Source organism: Gobio gobio (genome assembly GCF_949357685.1).
Source record: "Gobio gobio genome assembly, chromosome: 19".
NCBI lineage: Eukaryota > Metazoa > Chordata > Actinopteri > Cypriniformes > Gobionidae > Gobio > Gobio gobio.
The window spans coordinates 11,289,939-11,317,081 of NC_137112.1; the positions used below are offsets into that span (position 1 = coordinate 11,289,939).

General features: G+C 40.3%; 2 protein-coding genes across 2 annotated transcripts in view; one reads left to right on the forward strand and one right to left on the reverse strand.

Annotated features, from left to right (window-relative positions):
- The window catches only part of suox (sulfite oxidase), an 892,829-nt gene that overhangs the window by 256,527 nt on the left and 609,159 nt on the right, over positions 1-27,143 (reverse strand). The window lies entirely within an intron of this gene.
- The window catches only part of itga7 (integrin, alpha 7), an 85,039-nt gene that overhangs the window by 39,320 nt on the left and 18,576 nt on the right, over positions 1-27,143 (forward strand). The window contains exons 10-19 of the mRNA XM_079843753.1: positions 7,584-7,679; positions 7,857-7,918; positions 8,011-8,180; positions 9,570-9,719; positions 12,592-12,707; positions 12,965-13,148; positions 13,229-13,303; positions 13,385-13,464; positions 14,981-15,058; positions 15,244-15,346. Of these exons, the coding sequence (XP_079699879.1) occupies positions 7,584-7,679; positions 7,857-7,918; positions 8,011-8,180; positions 9,570-9,719; positions 12,592-12,707; positions 12,965-13,148; positions 13,229-13,303; positions 13,385-13,464; positions 14,981-15,058; positions 15,244-15,346 (1,114 nt within the window). The remainder of the gene's footprint in view (positions 1-7,583; positions 7,680-7,856; positions 7,919-8,010; positions 8,181-9,569; positions 9,720-12,591; positions 12,708-12,964; positions 13,149-13,228; positions 13,304-13,384; positions 13,465-14,980; positions 15,059-15,243; positions 15,347-27,143) is intronic.

Here is a 27,143-nt window from a genome sequence, read left to right on the forward strand (position 1 = left end):
TGGAGAAATTAGCCAGAGAAACTCAGCTCCTGCGGGAGCAGAGGGAGAAGCACTGCTGTGGCAGTGGAGAAATTAGCCAGAGAAACTCAGCTCCTGCGGGAGCAGAGGGAGAAGCACTGCTGTGGCAGTGGAGAAATTAGCAAGAGAAACTCGGCTCCTGCGGGAGCAGAGGGAGAAGCACTGCTGTGGCAGTGGAGAAATTAGCCAGAGAAACTCAGCTCCTGCGGGAGCAGAGGGAGAAGCACTGCTGTGGCAGTGGAGAAATTAGCCAGAGAAACTCAGCTCCTGCGGGAGCAGAGGGAGAAGCACTGCTGTGGCAGTGGAGAAATTAGCCAGAGAAACTCAGCTCCTGCGGGAGCAGAGGGAGAAGCACTGCTGTGGCAGTGGAGAAATTAGCAAGAGAAACTCGGCTCCTGCGGGAGCAGAGGGAGAAGCACTGCTGTGGCAGTGGAGAAATTAGCCAGAGAAACTCAGCTCCTGCGGGAGCAGAGGGAGAAGCACTGCTGTGGCAGTGGAGAAATTAGCCAGAGAAACTCAGCTCCTGCGGGAGCAGAGGGAGAAGCACTGCTGTGGCAGTGGAGAAATTAGCAAGAGAAACTCGGCTCCTGCGGGAGCAGAGGGAGAAGCACTACTATGGCAGTGGAGAAATTAGCCAGAGAAACTCAGCTCCTGCGGGAGCAGAGGGAGAAGCACTGCTGTGGCAGTGGAGAAATTAGCCAGAGAAACTCAGCTCCTGCGGGAGCAGAGGGAGAAGCACTGCTGTGGCAGTGGAGAAATTAGCCAGAGAAACTCAGCTCCTGCGGGAGAAGAGGGAGAAGCACTGCTATGGCAGTGGAGAAATTAGCCAGAGAAACTCAGCTCCTGCGGGATCAGAGGGAGAAGCACTGCTATGGCAGTGGAGAAATTAGCCAGAGAAACTCAGCTCCTGCGGGAGCAGAGGGAGAAGTTAGCCAGAGAAACTGAATTCCTGCGGGAGCAGAGGGAACAGCACCACTGCTGCACTGGAGAAAAGGTTAGACGGACAATGGAGAACCACATTCATATTAGGGAAACAGCTATGACTTTTAAATCTAGTATATTTTATGTATGAGCCCATACAGTAGCCCAGTGAAACAATTGTCCATATCTTCATGTAATTTGTTTATTCTATTAAATCTAAAAATAAAAATCTAAAATGTGTGCATCAACCTGACACCTAGATGAATACTTCACTGTTGGTTCTATGACAAAGCCATTCTCCTCAAATGCCATTGAAGTCAGAAACATGTGTAACTTTAGAGACAGTCCCTAAAACCGCGTCATCCATAGTCATGGAGCTTACTCCAGTTAATTTCACCTGTAGGTCAGTCTGGCCAGTAGGATTTCACAACCTTTGGATCATGAAAGCCAAATAATTTCGCTCGCTAGGCATTTACCATGGCCCTGTAAAAATTAATTTGAATGGTTTGTTGAGATTCGCTTTGCACTGTGTGGTGAATTTGCAGGCGGTCCCTAAAGCAGCCTAGGCGGATATTTTACCTCGCTGAATACTGCTCCTTTAAGGCGGAACACATTCTCTCACTCACTCGCTGATGAGTGGGCAGTCCGTAGATGGAGCGCGAGCTGTGAACGTTGCATGCGTTCTAAATTCTGTTGCTCTTGCCATTTATTTTTCTGTTCAGTAACGCAGTTGTCAGTCAGGAGTGTATGCGAACTGCCCCATGTGTGCTTGGGATCGACGCGGATAATAAACTCCATGAAATGTCAGATATGTGAGATTGCTTACACTTGGCAACGACCATTCAGGCCAGCTCTCCGGCCTCTCTGTGTGAAGAGCTATGCATGTATACAACAAAAAATATTAAATCACAATAAAGAAAACATTGTCATTGTGCGCCATTCATTGATTGTGAACTGCTCTGAACTGAAGCCTAGTTGTGCAAGCCCGTATAACGCTCGGAATCTAAAACGTGAGTTTCACATGTATTTATTGAAATAGCCTTTGAAGTTTGCAGTAACCTGATATGTTTTTCTATCCCCAAAATATAAGATGCCATAAAATAATAAAACTAGTAGTGTACTAGTTCGCACACTATTTTTCGATTTTCGCAGTTCTATTTTTTTTTATTTTTTTTTCGCAAATGTGAGTAGCTATATATGGTCGCACTGTCGAGCCCTGTGTGACCGAGCTTATGTGAGCAAGCGTCAAGTTGAGAAGTATTGAATCAAAGCAGTGATTATCAGCTGGTTCCAACAAGTGGCTGATCGTTGGCATAATATGCCGTTTTGTACTGTCATCATTTTAGTGATTTCTTTACCAGCAAGTATATTTAAATTATAGTTCATTACCGCGTGCGTGTCCATGATGAACGTAGGCTACTTCTCGCGTGTGAAAATTATGTCTGTATAGGCTACACAGAGGCGGCAAAATCGCAAGAAAGGCTTGTTGTAGTTTCCCCTGTTGCAAGTCTGCGGAGTGCACTCTTTACACTGTCCGAGCACTTTCGTGGTTGACGTGGTCGTCATTTTTCTAAAACAACACGCTATTAACATGCATTTAGAACAACGATTAGAATTTAGAAGTCATAATCTCAATTGTGATTTGTGGCAAACACAATTAACAGTTACATCCGGGAAAAGCTGAATTTATTTTACCGTGAATGCTGATGGAAGCGGCCGAAATGGTTTAGAAATCTGTAAGGAAAAGATTTTAGCATTGTAGAATTGCTTCGAGCTGTTTGAGCTATTTTTTAGGCTATACGGCGTGGGCGGGTAGGGCGACCTTGCTAGCAGTCCATGCTAAAAATAAAAACGATCAACGAAAGAAGGTGAATATGCTGTATATATACACACACCTCTTATCGTTGATTAAATCGATTGGCTTGATGTGCTCCATCTGTGTTTAATTAGGTTTAATTATCTGAGGGTGCTCCACTTGGGTTTGATTAGGTTACATTATCTGGCATGCTCCATTGTTTAGATAGGTTTAATTATCTGGACGTGCTCCTCCCGAAATTAGTTACTAAAACTTCACTTAATGTCAAGTACACTTAAATATAAGTATGTTACTTGGAATGTCAATGGGTTAAATCAAAGACTTAAAAGGAAAAAAGTAATTCTAAACCTTAAAAAACATAACATCGGAATTGCTTTGCTACAAGAAACACATTTGACTGACTCTGAACATCAAAATCTTAGAAAGCAGTGGACTGGACAGGTTTTCTTTTCCTCCTTTACATCGCAATCCAGAGGGGTGGTTATACTTATTGACAAAAATATACCCTTTAAAATGGAATCTATAGATAAAGACAAATCCGGTAGATATATTATTTTAAGAGGAACAATTGCTTTGCAGAGAATAACTTTGGTAAATGTATACCGTCCTGAAATGGAGGGTGCTGATTTTATTCATAGTCTATTTTTTAAATGTGCATGTCCTATGGCAGAACTAATAATTGGAGGGGACTTTAATTTAGTAATGGATCCAGTATTAGATAGGTCGTCTACCAAAATTTTAGCATTAAGTCAAGTTGCCACAGCTTTAAAATACGAACTCATACGAACTCAATACGAACAGATATATGGAGACTTAAGAATAAAACAAAAAAAGAATATTCTTTTTACTCACATAGACATAATAGTTACTCCAGAATTGACTATTTTTTCGTTCCAAAAGCAAAGGACTATCTGATTGAGTTATGTGATTATCTACCAAGAATATTGTCAGATCATGCCCCTTTACTTATATCAATGCAACACTCCCCGGAATTGCCGAATTGTAAGCTCTGGCGATTTAGCAACCATTTATTGAATAACCCTGAAGCGGTGAAATTTATAAAAAATAATATAGACAACTTTATGATTACAAACAGAAATTCAGCTTCTTCGGGTATAATTTGGGAGGCTATGAAAGCATTCTTACGGGGCCAAATCATCAATTATTCTTCAAATAAGAAAAAACTGTATCAAAAAAAGTTACAATTACTCGAAAAAGACATTTTAACAATGGAAAGAGAACATTTCAGGACTAAAGACACTCAGCTGTTTCAACGATTACAATCCAAAAAATTGGAATACAATATTTTGACATCCAAAGAAGCAGAAAATGCGCTTCTCAGATCACGACAGAAATATTATGAACATGGGGATAAGATTGGAAAAGTGTTAGCGTGGCAAATAAGAAAAGAAGAAATTAGTAAAACTATAGCTACAATACATTCATCAGACAATAAAATTGTTAATCATCCTAAATTAATAAACCAAGAATTCTTAGATTTTTATAAATTGCTATATACATCTGAAGGAGTTGATGAAGCTGAAATTCAAAGTTTTTTATGCAATTTGGATATTCCAGTCTTATGTGATAATGACCGAGAAGAACTTGAGAAAGAAATCTCGAAAGAAGAGATTCAATCTGCTGTTGCCATATTAGCTGGAGATAAAACACCTGGTTTGGACGGTTTCTCGATGGATTATTATAAAAAGTTTTTTCCAAAATGAATCGATCCGATGCTCTCGATGTACAAAGAGGCAATTAGTAAAAAAGAATTACCAGAGACTTTAAATCAGGCTTTAATTACAGTCTTGCTGAAGCCTGGTAAGGACCCTAATATATGTGCCTCATACCGACCAATCTCACTGCTTAATTCCGATTACAAAGTTTTCACTAAAATGATTGCTTCACGTTTAGAGCGGGTCTTGCCAGGTTTAATTCATATGGATCAAACTGGATTTATTAAAAATAGATTCTCCTTTGATAATATACGGAGGTTTATGAATATTATTTATTCGGCAAAACAAATCGATTCTCCAGTGATTGCGCTTTCGTTGGATGCAGAAAAGGCATTTGACCGAGTAGAATGGCCTTATTTGATAGCTATTTTGCAAAAAATGAATTTTGGTCCTAAATTTATTGACATGATTCGTATGTTGTATAGAAATCCATCGGCAACCGTCCGTACTAACTCCGACTTATCTTCGACCTTTAATTTGTCAAGGGGTACCAGGCAGGGATGTCCCTTATCCCCGTTACTTTTTGCACTAGCAGTGGAACCCCTGGCCATTGCAGTTCGGGCACACAAATCAATCTATGGGCTAGAGATAGGAGGTTATGTACATAAAATATCATTGTACGCGGATGATGTAATGTTATATGTTACTAACCCTGACTCATCGCTACCTAACTTATCTCAATTATTGGGAAAATTTAGAGAAATATCTGGATATAAAATTAATATAAACAAAAGTGTTATGATGCCACTGAATTTGGCTGCAGAGAAAATACACTTAAATGATATCCCTTTCTTATGGAATTCAGAAAAAGTTGTTTATTTAGGACTCAATATTCCCTCTAAATTGGAAGAAGCATATTCTTTGAACTATTCACCGCTACTTAAAAAGGTAATGATAGACCTGGTAAGATGGAACTCACTACCATTATCACTAATTGGCAGGATAAATTGCATAAAAATGAACGTGCTTCCTAAATTTTTATATCTATTTCAAACCCTTCCAATCTCTATCCCACAAAAGTTTTTTAATAATCTTAATAGTTCGATTAGAAAGTTTATTTGGAATAATAAAACTCCAAGGGTTAAACTTAAGACATTGCATATGACATTTAAAAAAGGTGGATTACAACTCCCAGATTTTTTGCTTTATTTTTGGACAGCGCAAATGAGAGCGGTATGGTTTTGGCAGATGAATAGTACATCTCCACCTGCATGGATACAAATTGAAAAATACCATGCTGGAGAAATTCCTCTAGACAAGGCTTTCTTCATCCCTCTGACTTGTGTTATAAAGGAAATTGATAACCCATCCATTAGACATACATGCAGATTAGGGTTCGAGATAAAAAAAAGATTTAAATGGCTATTACCAGTATATAACAATACTCCATTTCATTGCAATCCGGCTCTTCCTGAGGTGCTAAGAGATGGGATAACACAATGCTGGTATAATAAGGGTATTCAAGTTTTTGGAGATTTATATGAGGACAACACAATAATGACATTTGAACTATTAAGAACAAAGTTCTCTCTTCCTGTTAAACATTTTTTTTAAATATTTTCAGGTGAGACATTATATCACTACATTACAAGGAGGTAATTTAAGGCCCCTCTCCTCACTATCAATAGACAATATCATAAGAGAGAAAAAAGGGTCCAAAGGTTTTGTGTCTTATATGTATACAAACTTCATTGAATTGTATGGGGATGAAGTATTATCCTCCAGACTTAAATGGGAAAAAGACCTGGAATGCACCTTTGAGCAAGATTCTTGGGAATACATCTGTAAAAATGCTCAAACATTTTCATTCAACAGTAGGCACAGACTAATATAGTTTAATATTATACACAGGGTATATTATACACCTGAAAGATTACATAAGTTTAGTGAGTCATATTCAGACAATTATCCTAGATGTAAAACAAAGGTCGGTACATTATTGCATATGTTTTGGACCTGCTCGAAACTAGAAATCTATTGGGAAAATATAATACAAACTATTGATAAGATTGTTAATGTTAAGCTTTTATTTGATCCAAGATTTATGCTTTTGGGAGATGAATCGGTCCTCCAACTTGATCAAAGGAAGAATCTACGTTTTGTTAAGATGGCTCTGATTGCAGCAAAGAAATGTATAGCTATACAATGGAAATCAGAAGAACCACCCAGTCATGTTGTATGGCTTAGAGAGCTTTCGTCCTATGTCCCTGTTGAAAAAATAATGTTTAATCTGAAAAAAAACCCCATTGATGTTCGAAAAGATTTGGGGAAAATTTATTGAATATATGAATAATGTAGAGGTTACATTGATTGAAAATGCTGAAGTGATAATGTAACCCTTCTTTACTTGAACCCATGTGTATATGTATGTATATGTGTTTTTTTTGTGTGTTTTTTTTCCTTCTATTATAATATATATATATATATATATATATATATATATATATATATATATATATATATATATATATATATATATATATATATATATATATATTTTTTTTTTTTTTTTTTTTTTTTTTCTGATTCAGCAGTCTTGTAATAATGCTTGTTTAAGTGTTCTGTCTATTGAGGGGTGGGTTAGGGAGGGTAGGGTGGTTAGAAAAGATTGTCTACTTGTATACTAAATGCATTCTGTAAATTGTTCATGGGAAAATAATAAATATATTGATAAAAAAAAAAAAATGTTCATCTGTGAGAATTATCTTGATGGACAAAAGTATCATAAACGTAATAATTGATCACAGAGCTTGTTTTTTGTGATAATCCAAAAGCCTATGGGAAAATCCCATTGGGTTTTTGTCGAGGGAACCAGCGTGATGCAAATTGCCAGTTAGCTTACAAAGTGACGTTATATTTGCACCACTCTATTGCAACCTAGTAGACTCTTCTGTCTTTCTTGTGCATGCGCTGTTGTATGTTCACTGTCCGCATGGTCTCAAAAATTGAGCTGCACATGGACGGGATGTGCAGACGTCCGCAAACCCTCCTGATGATGGAAAATATGAACGGCCAAAGGGTCCTTAGGGCTTAAGCAGTAGCTACTCTAAGATGCAAGTTATTTTCAGACTCATTGATTGTTTGTCCTTCAGGTCACGTCCAGTGGTCCATGTGATCCGAGAGATTTCCATCGAGCCTCAGTACATTGACCTCACCCAGCAGAGCTGCCAGGGCCAAGATGGTGTTTGGTCAGAAATTATTTATACTTTTTCTAATGCTTTTTCATTGTGTATATGACATCTTGCTTGGAAATTAAAAGCACAATGATTCATCATACATATATTCATTACACACAGAGTAGATAAATCCATTTCAAAGTGATATTTTAATCTGTAACAGCAGCATTGTGTGTTGTCTTCATCTAGTGTGGACGTGAAGGCCTGCTACACGTACACCGCTTATCCAGACTCCTACTCACCACATATCAGTAAGAAATTCCGCATCTACAACCACAACATTCGCTGTAAGTGCAGGTATACGTGTATGTTTGATTGTTTCCGTGTTGCTCCTCCACATCAGCACTCGGTGTACATTTTGAGGCAGACGTGGAGCGTAGGAAGTTGAATCTTCCTCACCGAGTTTACTTCCTGGACCGCAGTTTATCAGAGCTGGAGTACGTTCATTCTGTGGAAGTGGAGCTACATGGACAAAAACATCCGGACTGTCAAACAGTGACTTTTGTTGTGCAGGTAGAACAAGAGATGCAAGTGCATGTGCCCTCTTTTCACCTAGTATGAAGATTGTATATGAGGTGCATTTTTGCAGAGCACTAAATACAGGTGGAAACAGGGTCTAAAACATTTTGTGAATGTCAAGTGTGAATGTGACTTTAGACCAGGTTTGTGTTGGTCAGTGCTGCAGTCGTTTTCAGTTCCTCAAAATAGCAACGCGTCAACAATGCTCTTGAACACACCTGGTTTTCAGATCAGCACATCCATGGGCGAACAGATGGGCGTGAGTGCATTTTCTATTTAAACAATGTGGTGCTGGACGTGAAAATGATAACTGCGTCAGGCTGAAACTAGCAAAAAACACTTGCATCGCGCCCAGTGTCGCATTGCGCCGGGTGTATGATGGGGCCAAAAGTCTCAATCCCTTGTGTTCAAGAGAATAAAATTGTCACTTCCAGGAAAATTAGTACAAAATATCTGTAATAAAACTGGAAGTTGCTGCAACCAGCTAATGGACTGAATGCACTGTGGCAAAATTTTTCTGCTGTACGTCATTAATGTCATTAGCGGCAGACGAACGCATTAAATGCTTATGGTCTGAAGCTCATGGCGCAGGTGGACTTAGGGTGTGTCTGAATTCACTTTTGCCAGTTTAACGATGGGAAAAACGGTCGGCACGCCCGGCACATGATCCAAAAGGGTTGTATCTATTCTCTTAATGAGTCATGGGTGTGTTTTGGGCGTAACGTGCAATAAACCAATCAGAGTCTCATCTCCCATTCCCTTTAAAAGCCAGTTGTGCTTCCACCATGGTGGAGAAACAGGTTCATAAAACACAAAACAATGAAACAATTCAGATTACTTAAAGTGTGTCAGTTGTGTGAACTCAATAGAAAAAGAAAGTTCTAAATACTCATAAAAGTGAATTGATTTAACTAATTTGTTTAATTGAAGTTTACCCTACTTAAATTAATTAATTATTTTGAGCATTAGGGTTTACAGTGTAGTCTTATATAATATCTCTCATGCTGTGCTCCAGAGTTTGCATTTGTCAGCCGTATACGTCATTGGGAATATCTCATTGTTTTAATAAAAGTGATTCCTCGAGAGGCAATATAATGTTTATTGTTCCGAAATGAGGCAGCCAACAAATGTGACCTCCTGAGGGCACAGCCTTCAAACACAGCTATTGAAACTTGAACGTTGTGAAAAAATCAACACGTTGAACACTAAACAGGGGATTCAAACTTTGCTGCCAAAACACGCACACATTGCGATTGAAATTGCTGCTGCATAATAAGAGAGGAGGGTCTCCATCAAGTCAGCTCACAAGTGGTCAGAGGTGATGCATGTTAATCTCAGGACAATCACAGGGCAATATGAACTCTTCTGTTCTCATTTCACCAGGAAAACATTCTGGACAAGCTGCGGCCCGTCTCTCTGGCTATCACACACACTATACGGAGAAGCAGACATCACCATCACACGGGCCATAAACACCATAACCAGCTGAGCCCTGTCCTGAGCCTCAGTCCCTCCAACACACTCTACTCTGAGGTACAACAGATGTACATTACATGCGCTACCATTCACCATTTCTGATTTGGTTTGTCTATTGATTTTGGTTGTGATTGGTCAATCAATGCATTCTGTGTTCAGATGCTTGTGGATGATGACTCTACACTGTACATTTGACTCAAGAAAGACATGTCCTACATTAGTTTAACATCTCTCTCAAATCACTCCATGTAGGGTTGCACAATTAACCCTCTGGGAATGTTTGTGTATAGGTTATAATTTTTTTTTTATTTCAATGAAATGATTGTACTATTTTTTAGTTTGATAATATTTGTATTTAATATTTTGTCATTTTAGTGTACTTTATGGTACAAAATTATATTTATGCAGTAATTATAATACATTTATTCACTTTTTGAGCATAGGCCTAAAAATGAAATTTATTCTTGGGCCCTATTTTATTGATCTGAGCACATGGCGTAGGTGCACTTAGGGAGTCTCCAAATCCACTTTTGCTAGTTTAATGACAGAAAAAATGTCTCTTCTCCCATTCCCTTTAAAAGCCAGGTGTTCTTGCACCATTCGCTATTTACATGGTGGACTATAGACACCCTCAACCTGACGAGTCTAAATTAATGCGTATTGCCACGATTGGTTAAATAAGTAGCCAATTTAATTCGTCATTACTTCAAATAGGTAATTCTGATACATGTAGGCATTTTTATCTTTATGTACACAATAATAATTTTTTACATTTGTAATCCTTTTATTTTTAATATTTGCAATATTTGCAGTTTGTGTGCTGCTGCGCACCCCTGTGTGTGTAAAAAGCAGAGTGTACACGCGTTGTGGATCCTCCTATAGGTACATATGTGACCCTGGAGGCCTTGACCACAAAACCAGTCAAAAATTTAGATTTATACATCATCTGAAAGCTGAGTAAATAAGCTTTCCATTGATGTATGGTTCGTTAGGATATGGAATCTGAGGGTGCAACAAAAAAAAATTATCAATTGAGAAAATCACCTTTAAATTTGTCCAAATTAAGTCTTTAGCAATGCATATTACTAGTAATAATAATTATATATATATATACAGTATATATATATATATATATATATATATATATATATATATATATATATATATATATATATATATATATATATATATATATATATGGTAGGAAATTTACATAATCTTCATTGAATATGATCTTTACTTAATATCCTTATGATTTTTGGCATAAAAGAAAAATCGATAATTTTGACCCATACAATGTATTGTTGGCTATTGCCACAAATATACCCGTGCAACTTATGAATGGTTTTGTGGTCCAGAGTCACATATTACTAACGCCCACTTTAAATAAGACCAAATGTACTGCGCTATTGACTTTAGAGCAGGTTTTTGCTGGTCAATGGTGCAGTCGTTTTCAGTTCCTCAAAACAACGCACCAACAATGCGCCTGAATCCACCTGGTTTTCAGATCAGCACACCCATGGGTGAACAGATGGGCACGATTGCATTTCCTATTTAAACAACGTAGTGGCGGTGCCACTGGTGGTGGCGCAGGATGTTGAAATGATAACTGCATCAGCAGATTATTGCTGAAGTAAAAAAAAGTTGAAAAAGTGAACTTGAAAAAAGGTATAAAAGTTTTTTATTGCATTATTGTTAGCATTTATTGTTAAGAAAAATGCACAAAAATTAAATTTTCAATTTTTATATGAAAAATATATTTTGCAAAACGCGTTTTACTCTAAAACTGTGACAAAGTCAAAGCAATAAATCTAAAACTGTGACAAAGTCAAAGCGATAAATCTAAACAAGCCGTGTTTCAAATTTAAAGTTCATATTCTCAAAAAAAAGTTTTCAGTAAGAATTTGTGAATTTGTTTGGCTGCAGTACCAAACGCTTCCAATGGATGAATTTAGTCTCCCATTCATTTCCAATGCGCTCATTTTTGACCGCGAACAACACAAGTATGATTATTTTCTTTTCGAATCATGTCCATGATTGTTTTTTGTGTTCACACAGCAAGTGCTAAAACTTTTGGCTTCGTACCATTTCTATGAAGTAAAAAATTATTTAAAAAACAATTACCGAACAGCACCAGAGGGTTAATTGGAAAAATAATCAAGATTGTGATATTGGCTGTCATTTCACTTATTGTGAAAAGTGGCATCCTATTTAGACCTAGTCAAAGTCAAGTAAAAATGTGTAAAGTCCTTTTCACAATACACATTGTTTCAAAGCAGCTTTAGAGAAAAAACTGTATTTTTAATATCTTCATGCCTTATACATTTTTCAACTAAATATCCAAATAAATCTAATTATTAAACTAAATTAACCATATAAACTAAATTACTGGTCTAATTACTGATCTAAAGCCCACATTGTCACTGTATGATAATTGAAATGAACTGATGACTGTTTCCTCCAGAACGGCTGTACGGCTGGATAAAATTATGCTGCATTATTTTCCTGTTTAACACTGTGAAGCTGCTTTGAAACAATCTGCATTGTTAAAAGCGCTATATAAATAAAGTTGACTTGACTTGACTTGACTTATAGTCGCATTTGAGCTGTGCGATAATATAGTTACATTTTTTGACAATCAAGCAGTTGAGATTTGCTATATAGACCTAGACTTTATATTTATACCTGTCTTTGGATTTATTTACAACCCATTTTTTTTGCAGCAGTTAACCCAAAATCAATATTGCATGCTAAAGTATTTATTTAAGTAGTCATATGATAGCGGTCTGCTTCATGTCAGGGTTTATTTTGTGAAAATTGACTAGCTGTCTGTATATTATCCCTTCTATGTTTATCGAATGGGAATTACAATCCATCAGGAACCAGTAGTATATGTAAATTAACAGGCAAGCTTTCTGTCTGTTCTCAGGTTAATTTCGTCAGGGAAGGGTGTGGTGAAGATAAAATATGCCAGAGCAACCTTCAGCTCGTCTATCAGTTTGGCACAAAAGCACCCATTTCAAACACCTTCACTCCTCTACCGCGGTAAGTTTCTGAAGCGACGTCTCAGTCACTGCATACTTACAGTTTGAGCATTTATCAATATGTGCATGGACTCCTAAATGTGAACATGTTTCCTAAATGTTGCTACAAACCATTCATAAATTGCCTGTACATGAGAAAGTATTTTTCCTAAATCAGAGCAAGCATTTCAAAATGATTTGGGTTTATTAAAATAACAAAATCTCCTAATGCATAGAGGCCCTCATTATTTAAATTTCTCCCACATGCTCTGCATTTAGAGACGGCTCTGATGTGCCGGTGTTCTCTCTGTCGGATCAGAGGTCAGTAGTGCTGGAGGTCACGGTGACTAACATGCCGTCTAACCCGGAAACCCCGCAGGAAGACGGAGATGATGCCCATGCCGCCCAGCTGCTGGTGTCTCTGCCAAACACGCTCTCGTACTCTGGACTCATGGGACAGCAGGTACACCGTCAGCAATGCTGAGGTTGTTTATGTGTCGTATGCAGTTCTCACAGTCTCCTGATGCTGGTCTTGTTTTGAAGGTGTTGTGTGAAGTCAATCAGAACGGCTCTCAAGCGCTGTGTGAACTGGGCAATCCACTCAAAAGAGAAGCGACGGTACAGTAACGGTCTCACATGCACAATTACACAATTCTGACCTTCAAGAAACTCAAATTGACCATTAATTCTTTATGTCAGGTCAAATTTTATCTTATTCTGAGCACTTCTGCGATCACTATAGAAACGACGTCACTGTCTGTTCATCTCGCACTGTCTACGTGAGTTTCACTTCTGTTTTCCGCCTGACTTGAAAATGTATTTCTTTTGTGAGCAAAACAAAATCATACAAATGATGTTGGATGAATCTCACAAGGAAATGTCCGGGCCCTGAATCTTATGACCATATTTATTTTGCATTGGAACATTTTCATGACAACAGCACATTTTCCCCCAAAATACCTTTTACTTTTATTTAAAAAAAATGGTAGCTCTTTATTTTACAGTCCTGTTCAACATGTACATACTGTGTAATCATTATAGTAATTACAATAACTGGGTAATAACTAGGTAGGGTACTACGGGGCTAAAGGCTCCACAGGGTAAAAGGCTCCTTTGATTTTATTTTCCTCTAAACCACTAGATGGCACAAAAACTTGCCTCAGCACTTTCCTAAACATCCACTTCTCAAGATGCACGTGTAAATGTGTCTGATCCTTGACGTGATCACGGACAGCAGCACAAAGATTCTGCACTCATTTGATCTAATATTTGATGTTTTTTTTTAAATGTTGTAGATTTAAGTAGCAAATAAGAATCGCTAAAATTATTGAATACATTTTGAGGCAAATGTCTTCTTAATGATTTTCAGTTTTGTTCAAGGTAAGTAAAGCAACAGTTTTTCAATAACGGAAGAATATGTAAAAGTATGGTATTTGGGGTAAAAGGCACAATAATTAACATGATAATAAACAGCAGCTGACTTTTCCATTTGTTGACATGGTTAGATTCAGATTGTAAATATCATATCATATAAAGTTTGGTGTCCACCTTTGAGATAATCACCATATTTATAATTAAACCATCATATAATAAAATATAATTTATTGTTACTACTGTAAATCTACTATATTAAATTATTATGGGATCTCCTTTAATGCTTTCAGAATCTTTACTTTTTCTATATTTTTTAAATATATTTCTATAGGAACATATTTTAATGATAGTATATTTATTGAACAAAAATGAATTCTTTTATTTATCAAAATAAACAGAAAATAGTTCAAACTTTGCTAAAGTGATTGTTTTGAACAAGCATTAACTAAGACATTATTCAAAACATATTATTTTACTCTTGGCATATAGTTTATAGTAGTGATCCTCACAAGATGGCGTCACCGTCCTAGCGTGCAACGTATCTTCACATTCTCTATGAGCTCAGCCGCAAAAATAACTGTGTCCATGCCTTTTCATGGCTAATTTTTCACTGCATGTCTTTAGTAAATTTCCACAGTATTTTTTAACACAAGAAGAGGGTTTGCTGTTAGTAAATCTGGCCCTCAGAGTGTAAGCGCGTTGACTATTCTTTTATTTCTTCTAACCACCTACTATTTGAAAAGGCGGGCATTTAGCACCAGAACATAAAAATATATTTTTTGGCTCAGCACAAAACAAAAATTGCTTCCTGGTGAAATGGTTACCTGGACATTGTTGTGAGATTCACCCTGTTGCAAAAATGTCAAAACCAATGGAATGATTTCAGCAATGCACATGCCTTAATATGTCAATCACACACAGGATAAGTGAGCAGCCTGCTTTGGTCCCCGTCACAGCGTATGCGCGAGTGGTGATCGAGCTTCCTCTGGTGCTCAGCGGGTGTGTGTTCACTTCCTTTTCTCTCTGATCATTGCTGTTTCTGAAATGGCATATTTTCTCAGGAATGCTGATGTCACTATAGTGTATAATCTCACAAGTGTCTGTATATGGGTCTAATGTTTAATATTAAATGTTCTCAGAAGCTATTCTTAAAATGTGGTGTGATGATGGTGGTTCTCCTGTAGGCTGGCTCGCCCTCATCAGCTGTTCTTCAGCGGAGCAGTGAGGGGCGAGAGCGCGATGACATCCCTGGAGGACGTCGGCAGTGCAGTGGACTATGAATTCATTGTAAGTATTTTATTGCTCTGAAGGTGCTCTATCATATCTCAAAAGATTTCATGTTTAAAGCTGCGCTATGGTCATTTTTGGTTTAAAAGTAACAACATTCCAAACTAACAAGTCTGGTAACAAAAGCCTTTATGTAGAATGCATTATAAAGGTATACATAATGTACATTATAATGCTTTTGTTTTTTATAAATAATTGTAACCAAAAGTTTGTCATGCGTTTTAATGCATTATACTATCTAAAGATGTGTTCAGTCAATGGATAAGTATTATATTTTAACTGTGGTTACAATTATTCACGAGGCCATACAATGCATTATAAGGTGTATTACAAGGCATAATTAATGCATTAAAATACTTTTGTAATACATTATATTAGGGCTGTAACGATTTGACCAAAAATAAAAACCTCGATTAATTGAACATTTTACCTCGATTACGATTAATGAACGATTATTTTGCTTTTTTTATTTATTTTTTTTGCCCTCATAAGGTTTCTGAGTAAGTTCACTAATAAGGTTTGTACTGTAAATATTTTCTACTATTAAAAGGTGGAATTTATTTTTCTAATGAAAAAGTGTATTTCTTTGTGATTTTAAAATACTTGAAGGAAACGGTTCACTTTCAGCAGTTATTGTCTATGGAGCAGATTTCTGTTTGTTGTACATCAGATACAGATAAATGAACACTGTAGGCCTACATTACATTTATTTGAATGCATTAATGAGAGAGTGATTGTGTGTGAATTACTCATACCGTCTCTATTCATTATGAAGCTGTGGTTTGTACTTACTTCAAATGTATTAAAATATATGCCTATATCGGTTGAGTTTCTAAGCTACTTTAGTGTGTTTACTTTAGTCACAGGACAGCGTTGAGACTGCGTTTCTGCGCAGCTCTCTGCTCGCGATCTGTGATGTGCGAGCTTCTGTCTGAGTGCTCGTTTGTCGCCATATATCAGGCATTAGTTCAACATCATACACATCTGATGGTCGAAAACTGCACAATCGCTTTAAATGTTGAAACTGGCAAGCCTTTAAACGCATTTACTTGACAAACTTTATGAGCACGAAAGTGAAAGCGATCTGCTTCGGGGCTTGCGCCGTCTGTGTGTGTGTGTGTGTGTGTGTGTGTGTGTGTGTGTGTGTCGCAGCGCGTAGGCTATAAGAACAGCAATTAATTGACCTGTATATAAACTGTGTAAAACGTGCAGTTGCTATAGTGATTCTGAGCATCTATAAGCACAGATAACGCTAGTTACGTATGTAACTGTGGTTCTGTGAATTCCGGATGACCGCCAGGGGCGGTGCTAAGCACTAGTGGATAATCGCTGCGCCAGCTCGATAGGTTGAGAAAATTATAACAACAAAGTCACGTCATGACGCAGACCGAGACGCGAGGATATAATCCCCAGCAGCTCGGTGCCCAGCCTCTGAATGCTTTCTCGCGCATTCCGAATGACAAGGAACTCTGGCGGTCATCCGGAATTCACAGAACCACAGTTACATACGTAACTAGCGTTCTGTTTCATTCCTCCTGACCGCCAGAGGCGGTGCTAAGCACTAGTGGATGACACATATCAACACAGTCATGAGGAATGCCACCCACCTGCAAAATCAGGGTTGCTCCAGAAGGACTGCAGAGCTCACATCATGGGAAGCAGCAACATTAACCTTGTAGAACCTTGCGAAGGTACATGGAGAAGACCAGGTAGCAGCCTCGCATACATCTGCCAAGGAAACTCCCCGAAAAGCAGCCCAAGACGACGAGACTGCCCTAGTGGAGTGACAAGTAACACCTGCTGGTAAGGGCTGATGAGATTTGCTATACACCGACTTTATCGTTTCAACAATCCAGCGTGATAGTCTCTGTTTGGACAAAGGCGCACCCTTGCGTACTTCACCGTAACAAACAAACAACTGATCCGTCTGTCTGAAAGAAGCGGTAGAATTAACATAGCACTTTAAAGCTCGTACAGGACACAGAAGATGAGACCTTCCCCCTTCTGTTCCTGAGTGAGTGGAAGGCGGTTGAAAAGCAGCCAGATGAATAGACTGATTCACAAATTGTGGTAACAAAACTTTAGGGAGAAAAGCTGGATTGGGTCGAAGAATGGCCCCGGAATCCTCTGGCAACCAGCGTAAGCACAGTTCACTCACTGATAGAGCATGAAGCTCACCAACACGTTTAGTGGAAGCAACGGCCAACAAAAATGACATTTTTAATGACAACCACTTAATATCCGCAACAGCCAGTGGTTCAAATGGTGGTGAACAAAGGGACTCTAGAACAAGCGGTAAGTCCCAGACCGGAAAGGGAGTAGAACGAACAGGTTTTAAACGCCTCGCTCCCTTCAGAAAACTGCAAACAAGGTTATGAGACCCCAATGAAGCACCATCAACTGGGTCGTGATAAACAGATATGGCAGCAACATAGACTTTTAAAGTGGAGGCCGCCTTGTTGTCATCTAACAGATGCTGCAAGAAACTCAAAATGTTTGGCACAGTACAGTGAACTGGGTCAATTCCTTGATCCCCACACCAAGAAGAAAAGATCCTCCAACGAGCAGCATAAATCTGTCGTGTTGAAGGAGCCCTAGCGTTGCTGATGGTGTTCACTACTGCTGGTTCACAAGCCATTAACTGTAAACTAGGCCTAACGGCCAGACCCAGAGCTGAAGGCGAAACGGGTCTGGGTGCCAAACACGGCCGTGCATCTGAGAAAGGAGGTCCCTTCTGATGGGAAGCTGCCACGGCTCGCCCTGTAGTAGACTCAGAAGGAGGGGAAACCATGGCCTGGCTGGCCATCGAGGTGCCACCAACAGCACCCTGTGCTTGCATAGGTATATTCGGTGCAGTGTTTCCCACAGAAGTGGAAAAGGGGGAAACGCATACAAAAGGCAGCTCGGCCACTCGTGGGCTAATGCATCCTGACCCAATGGGCTGGACTTCTCGGCTCTCGCGAACCACCAGCGGCAATGAGTGGTCAGTTCTGATGCAAACAGGTCGACCTCCGCCTTGCCAAACCGCTGCCAAATCAACTGCACCACGTCCGGGTGAAGTCTCCATTCAAGATTTTTTTTTTTTTTTTTTTTTTTCAAGATTCAAATAGCTTTATTGGCATGGTGAAAGAAATCTTTACATTGCCAAAGCATTCATAACACTATACGATAAAAATAAATAAATAATAAAAATAAAATAGAAATGACATGAAAATAAACAGCAATAAAAAAGTCTAATCTTCTAATATTTCCACAGTTGGTAGCTGTGTCCTGCTGGAGGCTCTTTTGTCGTGGCAGGACCTCACGTATCGGGCAGCCAGGTGTGCGTTCGCTGGGCTTTCTCCTAGCAGGAGTGGGAGTTTGTCCATGTTTGATTTTTGAAGGAAGTCTGTCTGGTGGGTTGTGAAAAGGGGATAGAAAGTGTCTCTAATATTTTTATAATTGGGGCAGAATGTCAAGAAGTGTAGCTCTGTTTCCAGCTGATTCTCTGTGCAGTGAGGACACAGTCGCTCCTCCTTGGGCAGCCAGGTCTGTCTGTGTCTGCCTGTCTCTATGCTCAGACTGTGTTCACTGAGTCTGTACATGCTCAGGACTTTCCTCAGTTTAGGGTCGCTCACTTTACTCAGGTATCCTGCCAATTCATAATTTCGGTTCAGGGCCAAATAGCATTCCAGTTTACTCTGTTTGTCTGTTGCGTCTGTCCAATGTTTGAGGTATTTTTCTTTTTGTGTTTGAATGATTTGGTTTGGTCTGGCTGTGTTTTTATTGTCTGTTTGTGACGTCAGCTCTAAGACCAATCGGCCGAGGGCGTTGTTCTCTGGCTTCAGCTGTTGGTAGGTCAGGGCTTTGTGATGGAGGGTATGTTCATCGCTATTTTTTAAGTGGGCATGGAATTTAATGGCTCTTTTTTGAATGGTTATCACAAGGGGGTATAGTCCTAATTCTGCTCTACAGGCATTATTTGGGGTTTTGCGCTGAACTCGCAGCAAGATTTTGCACAGCTCGGTCTGCAGAGTCTCTATTGGGTGTTTGTCCCATGTGGAGAACTCTTGGTCTGTGAGTGGACCCCAGACTTCACTCCCGTACAGCGCAATGGGCTCTATTACGGTTTTCATTATTTTTAGCCAGATTCTGATAGGGATGTCAATTTGAATATTTCTCTTAATTGCATAAAAAGCTCTCCGTGCCTTTTCTCTCAAGTCTTTAACCGCTTTTTTAAAATTTCCTGTGTTGCTAATATTTATGCCAAGGTAAGTGTAATCCTGTGTGTGTTCGAGGGGCATGTGGCCTAATTTAAAACTATGATGTTGGTCTTGGCGTCTGGGTCTTTTTTGGAAAATCATTATTTTAGTCTTTTTGGGGTTAACTGACAGAGCCCATGACTGACAGAAGTTGTTTAGGAGGTCTAGATGCTGCTGCAGACCCTCTTTAGTGGGAGACAGCAGCACCAGATCATCAGCAAACAGAAGGCACTTGACCTCAGTGTCCAGTAGAGTAAGGCCAGGGGCCGCAGACTGATCCAGGGCCTGCGCTAGCTCATTTATGTAGATATTGAACAGTGCCGGACTTAAACTGCAGCCCTGTCTCACTCCACGACTCTGAGAGAGGAATTCTGTGTGTTTGTTACCAATTTTAACTGCAAATTTGTTGTTGGTGTACATTGATTTGATTATGTCATATGTTTTCCCTCCGATGCCGCACTGGATTAATTGAAGAAAAAGGCCTTCGTGCCAAATGGAGTCAAAAGCTTTGTTGAAGTCAACAAAACATGAGAAAATTTTACCTTTGTTTTGGTTGATTTGCTTGTCGATTAAGGTATGGAGAGTGTATATATGGTCTGATGTGCGATATTTTGGTTGGAAGCCAATTTGAGATTTGTTCAGAACATTTCTGTCTCTGAGAAAATGGGCTAGTCTGCCGTTTAGGATGTTGCAGAAGAGTTTGCCTAGGTTGCTGTTTACACATATACCACGGTAGTTACTAGGGTCAAATCTGTCTCCGTTTTTATGTATTGGTGTAATAAGACCTTTGTTCCAAATGTTGGGAAATATACCTAAACTCAGGATGAAGTTGAAGAGCTTGAGAATGGCTAATTTGAATTTGTGGTCTGTGTATTTAATCATTTCATTTAGGATGCCATCGACACCACAGGCTTTTTGCGATTTGAGGGTTTGTATTTTGTCTAATAGTTCGGCTAGTGTTATTGGAGAGTCTAAGGGGTTCTGGTAGTCTTTGATGGTTGATTCTAAAACCTTTAGTTTCTCAGACAGGGCATTTTGTTCCTGATTTTTGTTGACATTACTAAAAAGGTTGGAGAAGTGGTTTATCCAAACATCTCCATTCTGAATGGCTAGTTCTTGATGGGAAGATTTGTTTAGTGTGTTCCAATGTTTCCAGAAGTGGTTGGATTCTAAGGATTCTTCAATTTCCCTGAGTTGAATTTTTGTGTTTTGTTCTTTTTTCTTTCTTAAAGTATTTCTATATTGTTTAAGTTTTTCGTGATAGAGGTGACGGATGTTCTCGTTGTCAGCATCTCTGTGTTTCTGATTGGATAAGATTCTTAATTCTTTCCTAAGTTTTTTGCAGTCATTGTCAAACCATTTCTCAGTGGCATGTGGTCTTTTTGGTTTTCTTTTGATGGGTTTTAGGTTGGATAATGTTGCTGATACCTCAAATATTCTGTTCAGCTTGTCTACTGCTAGGTTTGTACCTTCACTATTGTGTGGGAAAGGAGTGGCAAGGAATTGATCTAATAGGACTTGTATTTTCGGTTGATTAATTGTACTTAGATATGTATCTTTACTGTTTTGTTTCCATCTATACGTGTTCCTAAATGAGTGGAGCTGGGTTTGTTTAGATGCTTCTTGGTTGGGCATTGCTCTGTTTAAGTAGAGGGTTATTTTACTGTGGTCTGATAGTGGGCTTAGTGGGCTGACTGTGAATGCTCTGAGGGAGTTTGGGTTAAGGTCTGTCAGAAAATAGTCGACTGTACTGCTACCGAGAGATGAGCTGTAGGTGTATCTACCGTAGGAATCTCCTCGAAGTCTGCCGTTGACTAGGAACAGACCTAGTGTGCGACACAGATGAAGAAGATGCGTTCCGCTTTTGTTTGTTGTTTTGTCATAATTGTGTCTCTGTGTGTGTATAGGTGTGTGGAGGACGTCTCCTCCAGGCAGGTGTTTGTCCCCCTGAGAGTTGAGTGTGTCCAGTTCTTCACCTGTTCTGGCATTCAGGTCTCCACAGAGCAGCACGCTTCCCTGTGACTGGAAGTAATTAATGTCTTCTTCAAGAATGGAGAAACTGTTTTCATTAAAATAGGGAGACTCTGCTGGAGGGATATAAGTGGCACACAGAAAGATGTTTTTCTCTGTTGCGGTGACTGCCTTATTAATTTCTAACCAGGTGTAGAATTGTCCTGTTTTAGCTACTTTGATGGCATGGGCAAGGTTTGATCTGTACCAAATAAGCATGCCTCCTGAGTCTCTTCCTTGTGTCACTCCAGGCAGTTTAATGGATGGGATGATGAGTTCTCTGTAGCCTTTGGGGCAGCCGGTGGGTCCATCTCCTCGGCTCCATGTCTCCTGCAGGATGATGATGTCTGAATTTTTGATTTCTGAGTTGAAATCTGGGTTTCTGCTCTTGAGGCCAAAGGTAGATGATCTCAGGCCTTGAATGTTCCAACATGCTATGATAAATGCGTTGTTGTCCATGGGGTCTTAGTGTTGGTGATAAGTTTTGACCTATGACAGTAGGTGTGAGCAGATGAGGTTGAGCATCTGGCGGATGTCTCTTAGCTCGGTTGATGTGGCTTGCCCTGGTGCTGTTGTGGATGTTCTGCTCACTATCTGAGCGTAGCTGTGTCTGCCCGGGGCCTGTGGGATAGGAGGAGGGCAGGGGGTCGGCAGGAGGGGCTTTGGCCTGGCTTGATGTGCTGGATATGAGGGTGTGAAGGCTGGGAGGAGATGCTCAGGTGCTGGCTGAGATGGTCTCAGCATGTGTAAGTGCTGTTGTCTTCTCTCTGGGGGTATACTGGGCTTTCTTACAGGTCTGGGTGAAGGTTGTTGGACTCTGTTGTGGTTCCGACTCAGGGCCACATCTTTTAGGGTCCTGGCGAAGACAGGAACAGCTGTCTTGTACAGATGGACATGGTCGTAGAGGCATGTGGGGTCCAGGGTAGGGTGGTGTGCCAGGTGCACATTGGGTTTAAGTGCACAGGTGCGGGAGAGGTGGGCATTCACCCGCTGGATAGTGTCAGGGTGGAAGTCTTTTCGGGGCAGCAGTGTGGAGATGATAATTTTAGCTCTTGGGAAGGTGATTGAGGCCTTTTCAATCACTGTTTGTAGTGATGTAGCCACCCTCTCCTGTTGGGCTCTCAGATCATTTGTGCCGGTGTGGATTATTACATGGCTTGGGGATCCCAGTTTGTCAACACTCAGCCATTTGAGTGCGCTCTGAGTGTTCGGACACCAGAGTTTGGCCACTCTGTGTTTAGGAAAAAGCTTCTTTTCATCAATAAATTTCCCGTTTGAATCAATTAAAAGAGCGACTTCCGGTCGTAGTGTTCCTTCTGATGATGTGGAGGGGTCGTCTGAGTGTGAGGCTGGTTGTGGGATGTGGGAAGGGTCTGATGGGAGAGGAGGATTCTGACTGTGCTGAATCTCTGTTGTTTGAGAGCTGTGATCAGGTTGATCAGGTGTGTCCTGCTCCACTGGTTCCTCTGATGAGCTGAACTCGCTGTGCTGTGCTCCTCTGTTCTGTCTCAGTTCACTTATTTCTTCCCTCATTGCCATTAGTTGTGCCTTGTGTAACTCAGTCTGTTGTAATAACTGTGTTTCTAGTGTCTCCAGCTGAGCCCTGAAGCCCTCTCTCTCCTGCCGGAGCTCCTTCAGCTCTCTCCTGAGGCTGTCCCTTTCTCTGTGCGTGGCTGTGGGGCTGTTGCTGGTCTGCTCTGTTGTCTGAACTGTTTGCATGGAGAAGATCATCTCCTTGAGCTGGACCATTTCTCCCTCTAGCTCTGTGAATCTCTCCCTCATGTCAGTGCAATAGCAGTGTGGATGGGGTTCTCCGGTCTGTTCTGTGCTGGTGTGGGAGACGGACTCCTCAGGAGGGATTAGTTGGTCGCTGGTAGTGGTCTCTTTCTGTGCTCTGTCTTTGATGCAGAGGAAGTCTTGTTCAAAGAGCCCATTTATGCTTTTTACCACCACTATACCCGTTGTTTTGTAGATATTTACGTTGGTGGTGGTTATGTCGTCTTCGTTTCTTATTTTTAGCTGGAAACCCCCACAGATGCCTTTTCTTTCAGCAGAGGGGTAGTGTGCAATGATGGCCTTATGCCATGCATAGGGCTTGTTGGTATAGAATATTAGGTTACTTATGCTGCCATCTTTATGTAGGTCTGCAAAAAGTGTTTCTGGGTTGTCTGTCAGTCTTTTGTTTTTGTAGACTTTCCGTGACGATTCATTTGTGACATCTTTAGGATAGTGTAATGGGATGGCATCCACATATGTGGGTTGTTTAGGCCTGGCGCTGTGGTTGGAGTGTTCAGAGCTCTTCTGGGGGCGGGGCCAGGATGATGATGATGCACTGGCCATAGTCCATTTAGAATGTCAACAATCAACTGAAATAACTGCCAGTTTTTTGTTTATTTTCTCTCAGTGACAATATAGAGGGATACAAATTAATAAATAAATAAATAAATAAATAAATAAATAAATAAATAAATAAATAAATAAATAAATAAATAAATAAATAAATAAATAAATAAATAAATTAAAAATTAAAAGAGCCAAAAAAGCAGGCAAAAAATAGGACTTTTATATTGTGAAAAAATAAATAAATAAACAAATAAATGAATGAATCTTTAAAGTTCAAGTTTTCAGTTCTGTCCAATGTGTTTTTTTTTTTTTTTTGTGCTGTTCTTCTAACGTTAAGCATAAAACTCAGAGAGATATGAAATGGCACTGTTTGTTCAAAATATCTTTACCTCTCTTTTTTCGTTTAAGTTTTCTTCATAGTTATGTTGTTTGTTGCTTGACGCTATCCTTTTCATTATGAATATCCATTATGGTAATCCTGTGATGATCTTCTCTTGAATGTATTGTCTTGTGCTGATGTGTTTCTCTCTTGTTCTTGTATTCGCGCTGGTGATCGCGGTCAGCTGTGTGTCTGCGGCGCTCTCTCTCTCTCACGGCAGCTGTTGATACTGTAACTCGCAGTTGCGGCTCTTTCAATGAAGCGACTGAAGTTTTTCCGCGTTTTCTCACGTCGTTTCTGTAGTCATATACTTCTTTAAGTGTTGAACACCGGGTAAACACAGGTTTTTGCGTTTTTACCTCAATTAAAAGCAGTACTTTTTGTAAATTATCAGGAGCTCATAACTATTGCGACTGTTCAGAACGTCGCCATGACAACCACCCTACAATGAATTCATAGAATTCATTCACATTCCCCCGGGAGCAGTAGATCCCTGGACAGAGCATCCGCCACTTGATTGTCTGATCCTGGGAGATGAACTGCCCTTAACGAAGCTAGCCGGCCCTGAGACCATGTAAGGATCTTGCGAGTTAGCTGTAGAGACGCAAGTGACCTGGTGCCGCCCTGATGGTTCAAGTGAAAAACCGTTGACGTGTTGTCGGAACGGACAAGCACGTGACGACCCACCAGATTTGGTAAGAAGTGTAGTAGAGCTAAGTACACTGCCTTCAGTTCCAAGATGTTGATATGTTCTAAGGCTTCCCTTGGTGACCAGTGACCACTGATTCCCCTCTGACTCCAAGTTGCCCCCTGTGGGATATTCTGTGCGCAGTGGGATGGTTGGAACTCAACTGGCCTAATTCTTCGGCTAGAAAGAACTGCAGCTAATCCAGAGTGAACTTTGATGATAGTTTATTCAGTCATCCAATTGCAAGGCATACACAGGTTTGCGTGGATACATAAATGTGGTTTTCTGTGAGAGAACAAATAAGGATCGTAAATATACATGATAATGACATGACAGAAGATACACAGTTAAGAACTGTATAACTACACTTATAATTTACATTTGTATAATGTAACCGTGAACGAGAGCTTATTGTACCATATATAGGCGCTAAATGCAGCTGCATTAAAAGGAGCGGAGCAGCCGCTGCTGCTGCTAACAAGCGGTGTCGGGTTACAAAAGTGTGTGCGCGTTAGCACTGCCGTGCGCTCTGTATAACAATGTAAATATGCCGATCAGACCTGATACATATTTTCATCAACATACATTACAAGCAAACACTTTCTATAAACGAATAAACATTGTTGATAACAAAATAACTAACTGATTATTCACATAGGTGAGCATTACGCTATATGTTGACACAAAATACTTCTGAGGTGAAATCAACTGAACTACACGATGACACACTCTGATACACGTCTACAATGACAATAAATATTATTACTTACAGAGTTATTAACGCACAGCAATACCACACAAGGAAAAACAGACTTTTGAGGAATAAACAAGCCAGGAAAACTCTGTATAACTCCGTTACTGGAGCTGCTGAGATGAAAACTCTCTGCGCATGCACCAGACAAGTCTGAACAAGTTGACGCCCACATGCGCGAGGCAGGGAATTTTGTACACCCCCCATCCTGTTAGAGAAGCATCGGTCGTGATCACTTCTCGACGGGAGGGCACCACCCCTAGAGGCACTCCGGCTCTCAGAAACGTCACTCGTTTCCAGGGTCTCAGTGCACGGGTACAAGCAGGAGAAACGGAAATCATGCGATGACGGTGTCTTGCTGAGTCCAACCCCAAGCTGTTGCTCCACCTCTGAAGGGGCCTGAGGTGAAGCAAGCCCAAGGGAATCACGGATGTGGCGGCAGCTAACATCCCCATTAGTTGCAGAAGGACACCATAAGAAACTTTTGTTCCCAGACGGAAACGAGTCAGTAGCTGATAAATCTTGTCCGTCCGAGCTTGGGACAATGTGGCAGACATTGTGATGGAGTTGAGTGTTATACCTATGAAGGTTAGGGTTTGCTCTGGGACCAGATGACTCTTTGTGTCGTTCACAGTTAGACCCAGCCTCTGAATATGCTCCAGCACAACCTTGGTGTTGCGAATAGCATGTTGTTTTGTTGGGGCACAAAGCAGCCAATCGTCTAAATAAGGCAGAATCCTCATGCCCTTGGACCAAAGGGGAGACAGGGCTGCACTCATGCATCTTGTGAAAACGCGAGGAGCAAGAGATAGACCGAATGGTAGGACTCTGAATTGATAGGCTTGATCCTGAAAACTGAATCTTAGGAACTTCCTGTGGTGGGGAGCAATGGGAACATGGAAGTAAGCATCCCTCAAATCCACGCTCACAAACCAGTCTCCTTTCGTCACAGATCAAAGAACATCGACCGTGCGTAACATTCGGAAAGGAAGAGACTTTAAAAACACATTTAGGCGTCTCAGATCCAGAACTGGCCGAAAACTGCCGTCCTTTTTTGGAACAAGGAAGTACATGGAGTAAAACCCGTCCCTCTGACTGAGGGGAGGAACTTTTTCTATGGCTCCTTTCAGCAACAGTGAATGAATTTCTAAGGAAAGGGCCTTTGAACTGTTTGTATCTTTGACAACTGTCCGAAGGATTCCTGAAAACTTGGGAGGCCGGCGTCGGAACTGCAGAGTGTATCCCCTGTTCAAGGTTGCCAGAACCCAGGGGTCGGACACTGAATTTTCCCAGTAATCTAGGTGTTGCACTGTAAAACGACCGACTGCCGGCCCCAAAGCTTCAGGGTTTTTGGCCTCTGGTTTTAGGACCTGTGGGGGGGCGCT